The sequence below is a fragment of the Marmota monax genome, unplaced genomic scaffold, assembly GCF_021218885.2.
Source record: "Marmota monax isolate L192 unplaced genomic scaffold, Marmota_monax_Labrador192_F-V1.1 WCK01_AAM20220418_F8-fsc00105, whole genome shotgun sequence".
NCBI lineage: Eukaryota > Metazoa > Chordata > Mammalia > Rodentia > Sciuridae > Marmota > Marmota monax.
Genome location: NW_026692947.1, coordinates 2,479,099 through 2,491,781, shown reverse-complemented (window position 1 = coordinate 2,491,781; position 12,683 = coordinate 2,479,099). Strand labels below are relative to the sequence as shown.

The 12,683-nt window shown below is 41.1% G+C and overlaps 1 protein-coding gene across 2 annotated transcripts in view; it reads right to left on the bottom strand.

Moving 5' to 3' along the window:
- The window catches only part of LOC124097620 (complement receptor type 1-like), a 70,961-nt gene that overhangs the window by 28,991 nt on the left and 29,287 nt on the right, over window positions 1-12,683 (bottom strand). For both annotated transcript variants that reach the window (XM_046452109.2, XM_046452110.2), the window contains exons 5-12: window positions 12,182-12,580; window positions 9,712-9,888; window positions 9,514-9,616; window positions 8,317-8,402; window positions 6,007-6,225; window positions 3,411-3,590; window positions 2,740-2,839; window positions 425-510 (exon numbers count right to left, since the gene is read on the bottom strand). In XM_046452109.2, the coding sequence (XP_046308065.1) occupies window positions 425-510; window positions 2,740-2,839; window positions 3,411-3,590; window positions 6,007-6,225; window positions 8,317-8,402; window positions 9,514-9,616; window positions 9,712-9,888; window positions 12,182-12,580 (1,350 nt within the window). The remainder of the gene's footprint in view (window positions 1-424; window positions 511-2,739; window positions 2,840-3,410; window positions 3,591-6,006; window positions 6,226-8,316; window positions 8,403-9,513; window positions 9,617-9,711; window positions 9,889-12,181; window positions 12,581-12,683) is intronic.

Below are 12,683 nucleotides of genomic sequence, written 5' to 3'. Positions count from 1 at the left end.
CCTAAACAATACAAGATAAAAACTATTAACATAGCATTTACATTATATTAGATATTATAAGTAATCTAGAGCTGATTTAAAGTATATGGGGATACCTGTAGGTTATACGTAAACACTGCCGATTTATAGAGAGGATTTGAGCATCCATGGATTTTGTTATCTGCAGATGGTCCTGGAACCAATCTTCTGCAGATACTGAGGAAGAAGTTTAGTTTAAAACAAGTTATACACCAAAATAAAGAAAATTCAGGTGGGTGTAGATGTTTGGAACACTGTGAGCAGTTTTAAGGATATAACTATATTCTTCAAATATTGGAAAGAGACTATTTCCAAGAGGAATGAGATTCATTCTTTGTAATTCAAAGGGAGAGGGCAACTCTAGGAATAACTGGTGGGATAAATGGGCAAGCAGATTTTAACTCACGTTCACAAATTGGTGGCTCTGTGTTCCAATTGACAATATTGCCTGAGATGATACATTCAGCAGACGAGTGACCAATGAGTCGGTACCTTATGGCAAAAGAGGAAAAAAAATCATAGTGTGCACATCCCATCAGGCCCCTTACAACATGTCTGTGTGGCAATTTGGGGAGTCTAAAGGCCATCCTTACCTAGCTATTGTATCCAGCATTTCTTAATTCTCTTTCCCATCCTTTCACCATCAAAATGGATACTTTAACTCCTAGTGGACAACTCTGCTTCTTAATTTCTTGGCCTTACTGTGGATTATACTAGGCACCAAAATAAAACCATCCTTTTATGCATGTGTTTAATAATTTTCTTATTCCATTCTATTTTTTCTCATATGCTATTGCTACTCTTTATTTGCACGTTTCTGATAAATATGACCCACACGACTATGTCATCTACTTGAGACTTTTTAAGGACCACAAAACTTGATGTTCTTTCAGTTCTATTTAGCAGCCTTTTTTTTTTGCAGGGGTGGGGTACCAGGGATTGAATTCAGGGGCACTCTACCACTGAGCCACATCCTCAGCCCTATTTTGTATTTTATTTAGAGACAGGGGGTTCACTGAGTTGCTTAGCGCCTCCCTGTTGCTGAGGCTGACTTTGAACTCGGGATCCTCCTGCCTCAGGTGGTGGCAACAGAAGTTAATTTCTTTGGTAGGTATTTAATTAAAATTAAAATTTTAATTCCTGGATTCTTAAACTGCCCCCCCCCCCGCACTGCCATCCCTGAAATGCAGAAGTTTTCCTAGTGATGACTAAGTGGACCTAATTTATTTAACTTTCTGGAATTTTTTATTACACGTACTTTGGATCCTAGTGCTGTCTTAAGCGTGCTTTTCCTTTCCTCTCCACTGAATTTTATTAATTCCTCTTCTTGTTCTGATTGATTTTTTTCTGCAATATTCAGTGTCTCTGTCATATTGAAAAATTTTCTTAGTTTCACAATTGCTTAGATTTATTCTCATTTTACCATGTGAGATTCTAGGTACTAGGCTTTGTGAGCCATGAACTGTCACGTGTATAAGAGAGCACAGGTTTCTTTCCAGAGCTTGCTATAGCAGCACTGATTTTGCCTGTGCTCTCAGACTGATTTGCGGTTCCCATTCAGAGTGAGGGTGAGGTGGCACCTTCTCTGTGTGCTGAGGAAGGGAAAGCATTGACCACAGTACCATGCTTGGTGAGTTCTCCATGCTTGACATTTTCAAAGGGGGCTCTCTTAGGGGCTGAACTCTGTTCAAAGTGATTTGTGGTTGATATTGTAATACCCCTCCCATTCCTGTGAAAGTGATTTTATTTGGAAATAGGGTCTTTGCAGATGTAATCAAGTTAAGGTGAGTTCATTAAAGTGGGCCCTAATCTACATGACTGATGTATTATAAAAAGAGAGAGAACACTGGACATAAACACACACACACAGAACACTCTGTGAGGACAGACACAGAGGAAAGATGGCTACGCGAAAGCAGGAAGAGAAAGGAAAGTCTCTACAAAGAGGTTTCAAAGGAAGTAGGGTCCTGCCAACATTATTATTATTTTTTAAATTTTATTTAGTTGAAGATGGACACACACCTTTATTTATTTTTATGTGGTGCTGAGGACCAAACCCAGAACCTCATATGTACTAGGCAAGTGCTCTACCACTGAGCTACAATTCCACCTCAGCTCGACATTCAAACCCACCCCCTGCATATTTCTGTTGTTTTAAGTCACTCCTTTTGTGGCACAGTGCTGACCATGAAAATCTGATTCTGGCTCCGTGGCCTTGTCCTTCACCCAGCAGTATATGAATGTGCGCTCTGCACCAGGGTTGTTGGTATGCTTAATTTTTTTTAAATTTATATTTGGGCAGATTGAGCCCAGGGGTACTCTACCATTGACCTTATCCCCAGATCTTTTTATGTTTTGAGACAGGGTCTCGCTACGTTGCCCAAGTTGACCTGGAACTTGTGATCCTCCTGCCTCAGCCTCCCAAGTCTCTGTGATTTGCAGGCACGAATCACTGCACCTGGCTATTATTATGCTTTGACTGCAAGCCCCTCCCAGTGAATGCCTCACTTTTCTTATCTACACTGCCCTGGTTTCAGCAAGGACACACATTTCCCCTTAATCTTATCAGACTATTGTTCATTTCAATCAGGAGTTAAATATCCGAGTTTATACCTTTTAATACCAGGCAGTAATAGGCTAGTTGCCCTTTCTGAGATGTGCCATGAAGGTAGCATTACTGTTCCAGAGCTCTTGGGCTAAGAGATATCGCTGCCAACTCACCCTTTATTACACGTATAATTAATTCTAGATCCGATCTGGGTGTCTGAGTCTCCATGCACCAAGCCGTTCGTAGGATCTGAAGGAGTTTTACATGATTTTCCTATAGGAAGGAAACAGTTTTGGAGCTAGAGTCATCTGAACTTTCTTAGCACATAAAGTCCCAACCTGACTGCAGTTAGGCAGTTGAGAGGAACAGCTTTTGTTACTTTAAGGAAACTCACAAACTGTCTTTTATCATCAGCCATCTAAGTACCACTTTCAAAAAGAAGTCCCCTTCCAGATTCGTTTTATCTCTGCCTATTATTCTTCACCAAATATGAAGGTCATTCATACAAGTATATTTTGAATTTCTCAAAGGATTTGTTCCCACCAAGAAATTCAAAGAGACTTTATATCTCCCTACACAATTTTTTTTTCCTGGTCTAGAATCACTCATTTTTTCTTTCCCATAGGAAATGGACATCTCCACAAACATTCCTTTAACATTCTTGTGAAATGAACATTTCAACCAATAATCACAGATGATGGACAAGACCAACTTTTATTCCCACCCACCCAAACATTTTTTGAAAAAAGGTTTTTTTTTCTCATGTCCAGAATTTGAAAACATTAAATCAGATCCTATGGATGCTTTTTCAGACACCAGAAAGCTCCAATGCTGAGTTACTCACGTTTGCAGACATCTTTGGGACTGGACCAGACCAAGTTTTCTAGACACGTGATAGAGAACGACCTCCTGTAGTACCCAGGGCCGCATTCAAACTCTAAGGACGCCCCAATGGGAAACTCAGATTCTTTGGTTTGGGTTTTCAACTTAGCAAACTGAAAAGAACCAGGAGTTTTACAGTAACCTAGAGAACAAGAAACCAGGAACATGTGAAGTAACAAAACATGCTTTTCCTTCGTGTCTCTCCCTTATTTGTTTTGATGCCAGAAGAAAATAAATTCCTGGTTCTAGAAAAATAATTTCCTTCTGATATCGGGAGGGAATGTTTGATTCACAGAAGGACATCAGAAAACATAAGATCTGAAAGGCTGGTCTGCTGTTTGATCTTTCTGCTTATATAACTTAATGCAAAGATCACTCCAATTTAATTTTTTTTATAGTTTTTGAGAGCCTGAAAGATGCCTATGCTCAGGTTCCACCTGTCCTGTCTGGTTTCCTTGTACTTCAAGACATCAAAACTCCAATGGAGAGTTCATGAGCATGGGTGGTTCTGAACTCAAGATGTTTGTTGGCCCTGGGCTTCCCAGCCTTCAGTTTTCTATGTCTGATTTCTGAACCAGCCATTTCAATAAGGAGGGAATAAATAGCCTCTCCTTAAAACAAAACAAACTCCAACTCCTATTCCTCCTATACTCTTCATTATAAGAGAACTTTGCTCAAAGTAAATTTTGGATCTACCTCTAGCTTTAGTTCCACACTCCTATCATCCATTAAGCTCTAGGCTCAAGAAGTTAAAAACTCACTTTGGATTCATATTATACAAAATCAGGAAAGTATATAGGCTTGGGAACAGAGAAGGTTTTGGCAATACCTTCTCTCTTAGCTTCTATTTCAGCTGTCTTTCTACCTCCCTTACAGTGATCTAGTCAAAGAAGGATTGTCATACCAGAGCTTATTCTGCAGGCAGGGAATTCTCTGCAAGTAGATTTATTATAAACTGATTTCTCATTCTTTTAAATAGTTTTATTTTTTAGTTGTAGGTGGACATGACATCTTTATTTGATTTTTATGTGGTGCTGAGGATCAAACCCAGTGCCTCATGCATGCCAGGCAAGCACTCTTCCTCTGAGCCACAACCCCAGCCCCGATTTCTCGTTTCTTGATCATAATTAATTTTTCTCAATACAAAAAAATGTGTCTTAATTTCAAGACATAGTCAGTATATTTCCAGATACATTTTCATGAGAAATATATCATCCTGTTTTATCTGTTTCCTTTCCATCTTAGAGTGTGCATGTTCAATCTCCTGGCTTCTAGTTCATGAAGACCATGAACTAGACCCGTCATGACCAAAACCCGTCATCTCAGGCAAATTCACACATGACGTTGGTCAGGCAGGCATCTCCAGGCTCAATTCTAACTGGTAGAACTAGGATAACCAGAATAGGGTTCTGAGGGGTGAAAATGTCATAATGCTTAAAAGACTGCCTCTGTCCGCAGTTGACTGGGTAAGTCTGCATTAGGAATCCCCATTCATACACAGCCTCATGGGTGCACTCCAAGTGAAAGGCATAGTGTTGGAGGCAGGGAGAGAGGGGGGAAATGACTTCAGAGTGACTAGTGCTTGGTCCTTTTCCTTTTAGAGTTATTCCGCTCTCTCACTATTCCCCAGGGGTCAGTGTGTGTTATGCCAAGGTTAGGGTCCCTTTTTCAATTTGCTTCCTCCTTTCTATCCTCACCTCCTCAAAGGTGAATGTCTTGGGGGGCTGTTTGTCTTCATCAACCTTCCCCAGAAGTTAGAAATGAATAAAAATCTCTTTATTTTGCATTTTCCCCTTGTTTTTTCTTTCCACTGAACTGAGAAGCTTTAAGATCTAGCCCGGATCTAAGGAGAAAATAAGTCTTATTTTAATGTAGAATTTAGCTTAAGGAGCTGGACATGGTGGTGACGTCTGTAATCCCAGAGGCTTGGAAGACTGAGGCAGGAGGACCTTGAGTTTAAGACTAGCCTCAGCAAGACACTGTTTCAAAAAAAAAAAAAAAAAAAAGGCTGGGGATGTGGTTCAGTGCTAAAGCACCTCTGGGTTAAATCTCTAGTACCCAAAACAAAACTAACAAAACAAAAAAGAACTTAGCTCAAGGAGGCTAAAGGAATCTTTGCAGTGTGTCTACAATGCAGCCCACTTTTCAAGGAGAATATACAGGGTCATTATATATGACCCTGTATATACAACTAGGTCATTAAAATAGATTTTTGCCTGGCTTTATTCTCTGCTGGCCTATCCTTTTGTCCAAAGCCTGTGAAGATGGTATGACTTACACTACTTAAGAGTCATAGAAATTTGCTTTCGATTCTTATGATTTGAACTTATGCTCTTTGTAATTCTGATCAAGGACCTTTCTACCAACTACCAATTTCCCTCTGGCAGTAAAGGCCACGAAAATCTTACATGTTGACATATCTTAGAACCATTCATTACTGCTTTGGCATTTAATTGTGTCAAGTGCACAAATAAATATCACACTGTAATTGCAGAAATTTGGAAGATCTGGTTTAGAGATTCAGAACCCATTTGGGATATGGAGAAATATACACTTACCCAGAAGTACACAGCGAGGAGCAGGGCCACTCCAAACCCCATGCCCTTGGTGGTTGCTCGTGCAGAGGATGGTGCTCTCCCCAAAGAGGCTGAAGGTGATCCCCCTGTCTGGTTGGGGATCACATGTGTAAATCACTGATGTTCCAAAAGGAAAGACTTCCAGAGAAGCTCCTGAGTGTCTCCCATTAAGGATAGTTGGAGGACTTGGACAAAAGATTTCTGGAAAGAAGGTAAGAGCTTCAGTTTCTTTCAGGGATTTCGTCAGAGGTATTCTACCATTGTATGGGGCTATGATTGGTGCCACTTTTAAAAATGCTAAGATGAAGCTGGGCGCGGTGGTACACACCTGTAATCCCAAATAGCTCGGGAGACTGAGACAGGAGGATTGTGAGTTCAAAGCCAGTCTCAGCAATGGCGAGGCACTTAGCAATGCAATGAGACTCTGTCTCTAAATAAAATAAAGCCGAAGTTGTGGCTCAGTGGTTGAATGCACCTGAGTTCAATCCCCAGTACAAAAAAAAAGCTAAGATGACTGGCAGACTGTACAAAATGAGATCTCAAATTTTACTGAAAAATATTGCTTATCCTATATTTTCCAGATAGCTGAGTTTTCTGGATAACAGAAACTTTGTGTCTTTAATTAAGTACTCAGAGTTTTAAAGAAAAAATATAACCATTTTGAAGGGTAACTCATTCATTTACTCAACATATGTTAATTGAGCACTAATTCTGTGTCAACCACTCATCGATGCCCTGGAGATCCAGTGGTAAAAAGCACAGAGCAGGTATTTGTCCTCCACGGAGCTTACCTTGCTAGGAAATTCTTCTAACATGTATTGCATGTGTACTGCTCACCTTAAATACCTGAAACCTTCCTGGACAACCTACTGATATTGATCATCCATCTCAATTATGAGACTAGTGCTGTCACCATGCATTGAAACATACACAAGTCACTGTAAAAAACTCTGAATGCACTCAGAGTTTAAAAAAAAAAAATCTCTTGATGTGTTTGTGATATATGTTTTTTTTTTCCTCCTTTATTTTCTGTCAGGTTTCAAATTGTTGCTTCTTTCTGGTATCAGCTTTTGAGTTTAGAACAGTCTCTGCCTCACTTCTAATTGGCATTTCTAACTAGACTTGGAATTTGAATGAAGCTACTTCAAACAGTAATAGTGTTACATAAAGAGAAAGTCTGTGGTACTATCAATAACAGTGTGCTCATGCATGACAGTAGGTCAGTCATTTGTCACTGGTTTCAAGGAACACTGGATTTCTTGGACAGCAGAGATTTATATTTATGTAAGTTCTTACCAAGTTTTACTATCAAAACACCATAAGATATACAAGTAGATTCTTAGAACACTAAATTTCAGTAAAATTTGATTGTTAAAAAGAAAATGGTACTGGCAATCTTTAGAATCAAGAAATGAAGCAAAATATAAATGGAGAAACTAGGAGAATTCAGTAGTATCTCTGCACACATAAGACTCAGTTTTTAATCAGCTTGTTATTTCTGAATCTCAGCATGTTCTGTGTGGATACAGATTTTTTTTTTTTTCTGGTAGTGCTGACAATTGAATCCAGGGCCTTGTGCATGTGAAGCAAGCACTCTACCAACTAAGCTATATACCCAGCCCCTAGATACAGATTATGAGAGTTCAAGGAGTATCAAATTGCCTACCTTGTCTAATGTGTTCCCCCACTCTCCCACTTTACTGTGATCTATTATCTCCATAGCATTTAATTTATTTTTTTTGTTGGCTGCCTCCTCATTTGAGTATAAATAACACAGGGACAGGGAATTAGCTCATCTTGATCCCTGCTACAATTCCACCACCTATATGAACATAGGGCACATAATATCTGCTCAATAAGTAATTGTTCAAATGAATGCATGTTTTTGTGTATCAGAAAATGAATAGGAAAACTATAAAGGGACTCTACCTTGATGGCAGAACAAAACAAGAAAAAAAAAGATGGGAGAAGGTAGATAAGGAAGGAATGAAGTAGGAAAGAAAAAGAAAAAGAGTCTTGTCAAAGGTTCACATCATCTAATCTTTTCTGATCTAATGGCAAACTACACAGAAAATATGACACAGAACTTAGAATTCAAAATAACAGACTGATTTAGTGGTTCCAAAACCAAGAGACACACATAATGATTCAGAAGAACATACTATTAAAATAAGGAAATTGTATCAATTTCAGACTAGAAAGCAGAAGAGCCATATCCTGGGAGTCTCTGGGTCAAAATACGACACAAATCAAGGAGAGAGATTGGCTCAAAGTGTCACTCCTCATACTCACGTTCACACACAGGGGCACTGCTATTCCAAAGGCTTTTCATTCCAACCAAAACACAATGACTAGCAGAACTGCCCTTTAATTGAAACCTAAAGGAGAAAAAGGGAGTGAATAGTGGATGTTTCTGACAACTGCCATTCAGTTCTTAATCTGAGGCCCAGCCTCCCATTCCACCCCCCCCCCATACACGCACACACAAAAAAAATCAGAATTTTGAGAATCTGAAACCACCAGGTGGTAGAGGTGAGAGGTTAAGTCATTCTGGAAAAAAACAGTTTCTTGCAGGGAGCAACGTAGAATGGTGAAGTCCAGCAACTTGGTCACATAATAGTCCTGGCTTGAAGTGAAGGAGGCAGTCACGATGCAGCTGCTATCTCCTGAACCCTGGACCCAAACTCAGAGCCTCACTGATCATCCCTTGATGAACCTAGCAGAACCCCTCACACTGCTGCAAACCAACCCCCCACCCGGCCTTTTTTTTTTTGGTACAGGGATTGAACTCAGGGGCACTTGACCACTGAGCCACATCCCCAGCCCTATTTTGTATTTTCTTTAGAGACAGGGGTCTCACTGACTTGCTTTGCACCTCGCCTTTGCTGAGACCGACTTTGAATTCAAGATCCTCCTGCCTTAGCCTCCCAAGTTGCTGGGATTACAGGCCTGTGCCACCATGCCCCGCCCAAACCAGCCTTTTAATGCAACCTCTTCCCCACCCTGACCCTGGAGCACAAGCAAATCAGCTCCCAGTTTGGAATCAAAAAGCAGAGAACGGAAATTGTTCTGGTGTCTCTACACTTGTGATGGCTGTGAAGAAGGCTCACAACAGAAGGTCGGGCTATTGATGAGTAAGTCTGACTATTCAAAGGGGAAAAGAAAAGAGGAGTCAACTTTTGTATGAAATAATCCAGATTTCTCAATGCATTTTGAGCCCTGGTGCCCTGCTACATGTGTGCTAATATCATGGTTTAGATGTGAGGTGTCCCCCACAAGCTCATGCATGAGACAATGCAAGAAGGTTCAGAGGAGAAATGATTAGGTTGTGAGAACCTTAACCCAATTAGTGAATTAATCCCCTGATAGGGATTAACTGAAGTGATAAGGTATGGCCGGGGGAGGTGGGTTCCCTCCTACATCTTAATGTATGGACAGTCTCTTAATCTCAGCTTTGAGGGCCAGCAGGTCAGGCAAGCTCACACTTACCCTTCATCACAAACAAAGGTCACTTTTGCTCCCAGCTGGAGATTCAGTGGAATTAGCACACGGCCATTGGGGAGTTGGTCCAGGAAGTCATCACAGGATTTCACTAGGGAAAAAGAAAGCCAAAGAGAAATAATAGTAGTGTGTGTGGAGATTGAAGACACAAGCTAAAAATGTCAAGCCAGACAATAATCTAGGCACCTGCACACATGGGTGCAGCCGGACTCCAGTCTCCCTGAGGTGTGCAGCGCAGAAGAGCAGCTCCTAGGAGGTCATACCCAGGCTCACAGCTGTACGACACTTCCTGCCCAGGGGAAAACTGATCCTTATTGCTTGGAGTATGCACGCCGTGCAGGATTTTTGGAGGTGGCTGACACACTGGGGAAAGAAAACCAAAGTGCTGTTAGTCATATGAAAGCATTTTTCCTCAATGGTGAACTGGCTAAAAGAATCATAACTAAGGTGGACGGACACCCTTATTTATTGATGGTAAAACACACACACACACACACACACAACATAACATAACATGGTAGGGAGGTGTTTTACCAAAAGTCAAAAAACTTACACACTGCAGAACTGTAGCTAGAACTGACACTCAGATCACTGTTCTACCTTTGAAGTATACACCTAAGGCTACATGCACAGCACACAGTTCCTTCTAGAATGCTTCCGATCTCTGTTCATCCAGAACAACATTATTAGGATTGATGGGTTCTTATATCTTCATACTTCCTTTCTAGAAAGGCACCCCCTTGTGCAGTTTCACATTTTAGTGATAAAAGTGCCTGTGCCCAAGTCCCATCTAACAAATTTCCCCATCAGCAACAGGTTGCACACCTCTGTTCTGATGTCAAGTCTTCTCTCAGTGGTCACCTGATGTGACTGAGCATCTCCTCTCTACACTACATAGCTGGTGCTGCTTAGCCACTCATTTCATTCTGGTGAGTAGATGGACGAGCACTGAATAAAATCTTCTAAAGAACCCACAGTCATCATAACTAGAGTGCATATTGCACCCCAGGATAATGTAACTAAGCCTCTGGCTGTCTCTTCATACAATTGACTTGAACTCAGGGAATACAGATGCATGTGGGTCTTAATGAAGTTAGATAACACTGCTATAAAATGTAAAAAAAAGAAAAAGAAAACACCTTATTTCAGTTTGGCTTTGAGCAGGTTGGTTCCCCTCTGTGGACTTCAATTTTCTCCAGTGGGGGAACTGGCCTAGAAAACATGACTTTCTTAAGGACTTTACAAATATTCTGATGTTGTAATGTCCATTTTCAAGGCTCATCACCCGAGTTTTCCTTGACTGGTAGATGTACTGTGATGTGATGTTGAGGAGATGGGCTGGTTAAACTGTGCTTGACCCCAAACTTTACACTTTTTTTGTTTGTTTGTTGTTTGTTTTGGTACTGGGGAGTGAACCAGGGGCACTTAACCACTGAGCCACATCCCCAGCCCTTTTTAATTTTTGTTTTGAGACAGGGTCTCACTAAGTTGCCAACGCCTCACTTAGTCACTGAGGTTGGCCTTGAACTTGAGATCTTCTGCTTCACCCTTCTGCTGGGATTATAGGCACAGGCCACCATACCTGGCTTCACATTTCTATAATCTTTTTCTTGCCTGAAAGTCACAATCCTACGCTAGCTAAGCTGTGGTTTGTTCTGCCAATTGGAAGTATTTGCACCAAATTAAAAGTCAGGAAGATGACAAGCCATTCTACTTCTAGGGGTGGCTCCAGTAGTGGAGCTTTGACAGCTCTTAGTATCAGCAATGCCAAAGACCTTGGCTTCAGTAAGATCAACCGCATCCTGGAAGCAGTGGTGGCACCTGCAGCAGCAGCAGGGACTGCCCAGTTCAACAGTGAGTATGGGCATGTGTGCTCCAGTCCTGGAGTGACAGCAGCTCCCCAATCTCTGGAAACACTGCTTTCTTTTTCCTTTGCTCTTCCTGAATTTCCAACATCTTTAGAATTCAATTCCTGCATGAAAACCCTCATCCTTTGAAGAATCCAAAGTGGTTTTTGATTTCCTTAATGGATGATGACAGGCAGAGCCAAAGCTCTGGAGACAGACAGACAGACTTGGGTTCAAGTCTTCAGTTTGCAAGCTCATATTTTGCTTCACTTTGAAAAGTTATCTAACCTCTCTAAGACCTGTTATCTCTGTAAAACATGGAAAGAATAGTAATTATCTCATGGCTTTAAGTACTAAATATACACATAGCTTGTAATATGGCACCTGGCCAGATGAATCACTCGGTACATTTTAGCAATTATTAAACTCAAGTGAAATCAGTAGAGGCTGGAGGTTAGAGGCTGGAGGTGGGGTAGTGATATCTGTAGAGAACCTCTGTTTGTAAGAATCCCAAGGGGGAGTGGTGGTTGGAGAATCCCAAAGAAATATCATATTCCTTGCTCAGACTTAGCTTTGCTTCCCAATATGAACATATGTGCATGTTCTCTCTCTCTCTCTCTCTCTCTCTCTCTCTCTCTCTCTCTCTCTCTCTCTCATACACACACACACTTTTATTTCATGTTCCCTCCCAAGAAAATTTACTTATCCAAGAAAATGCACTACACATCCCTCTCCAGAGCACACATTAATCTCCCAGTCCACCAACAACTCATGCCCTTTAGGTCCCTCTCAAGCTAATCCAGACTCACCCCTGGAGCAGCTTGGTAACTCCGGCTCCCATTTGTTTAGATTCTGGCACCGCACACGGGTGAGTCCTTTCATGACAAAGCCAGGCTGACATCCAAACTCCACTATTTCATTTAAGGAAAATAAGCTTCTGTTTTCAGTTAGCATTATTGCATTTTCAACGTGTGGAGGGGTGCATTTATTAGGTACGATGCACTGTGGGGGAGGGCCGCTCCAGACGCCAACTTGATTGTCATGGCTGGTGCAGTATATGGAGGGCTCTCCCACGAGGTGAAACAGCTTTCTCCCTCTGTCTGCATTATTGCAGTGATAGGTCACCACCATTCCGTACAGGAAATATTCTCTGTTAGAGCTAACAAAATCTCCATTGGCAATGGCCGGAGGTGGCTCACAAGGAATTCCTGGGCAAAAGGAGAACAAGCTAAATGAGAATGAATTTAAATAATGAGTGAGAAAAAATGTAATGACTCACTAACTTAACTATTTTTACATTCATTATCTGCT